Source organism: Cladosporium halotolerans, assembly GCF_011745625.1.
Source record: "Cladosporium halotolerans strain TM138-S3 chromosome Unknown Sca739, whole genome shotgun sequence".
Classification (NCBI taxonomy): domain Eukaryota; kingdom Fungi; phylum Ascomycota; class Dothideomycetes; order Cladosporiales; family Cladosporiaceae; genus Cladosporium; species Cladosporium halotolerans.
In genome coordinates this window covers 1-545 of record NW_027192097.1, presented here as the reverse complement: position 1 = coordinate 545, position 545 = coordinate 1, and the positions used below count along the sequence as shown (strand labels likewise).

Sequence of the window (545 nt, the reverse complement as noted above, 5' to 3'; positions counted from 1 at the left end):
GACAGTATGCGCAATCTGATCAGATACATGATAGCCATCTTTGCCAACACTACCTCTGAGGCCTGACTAAGTTGTTGCCTGTTCACGAGGACTCGTGAAGTTGGGGTGATTGTCGCCCAAGACAATCGACGTTACAGTCACAGATCTTCTCATCAACTCAGTGGCACGGTCGTTCTCGTCAAGATCTTTCTTGATTTTCGCGAGCTTGGCCAAGGCTCTGATCGTTTCGGAAAAATTCTCGTTCAGCACTCTCATCCTCACCTCCAGCTCTTCTGCCTCCTTCGACCGCCCTTGATTCCTATATGTAACAGCAAGGTTGGCCATGGCTTTGATCGTGTTGGGATGCTCCCCGCCCAGCGCTATCGTCCTGGCCTTCAACACCTTGACATCAAGCCCCTCTGTCTCCTTCCATCGTCCTTGGAGCCAGTACGTGGCAGCAAGATTGGCCATAGCGGTGATCGTGTGGGGATGGTCTTCGTTGAGCACTCTCGAGCTAGACACCAACACCTTGACATCTAGCTCCTCTGCTTCCTTCCACCGACTTT

At 51.9% G+C, this 545-nt stretch overlaps 1 protein-coding gene across 1 annotated transcript; it reads right to left on the bottom strand.

Annotated features, from left to right (window-relative positions):
• Nucleotides 1-66: 66 nt before the first annotated feature.
• Nucleotides 67-450, bottom strand: WHR41_09640 (uncharacterized protein; the record flags this gene model as incomplete). The annotated part of the gene is made up of 1 exon (XM_069378242.1): nucleotides 67-450. The coding sequence occupies one exon, from the start codon at nucleotides 448-450 to the stop codon at nucleotides 67-69; it is 384 nt and encodes a 127-aa protein (XP_069224713.1).
• Between the last annotated feature and the right edge of the window lie 95 nt (nucleotides 451-545).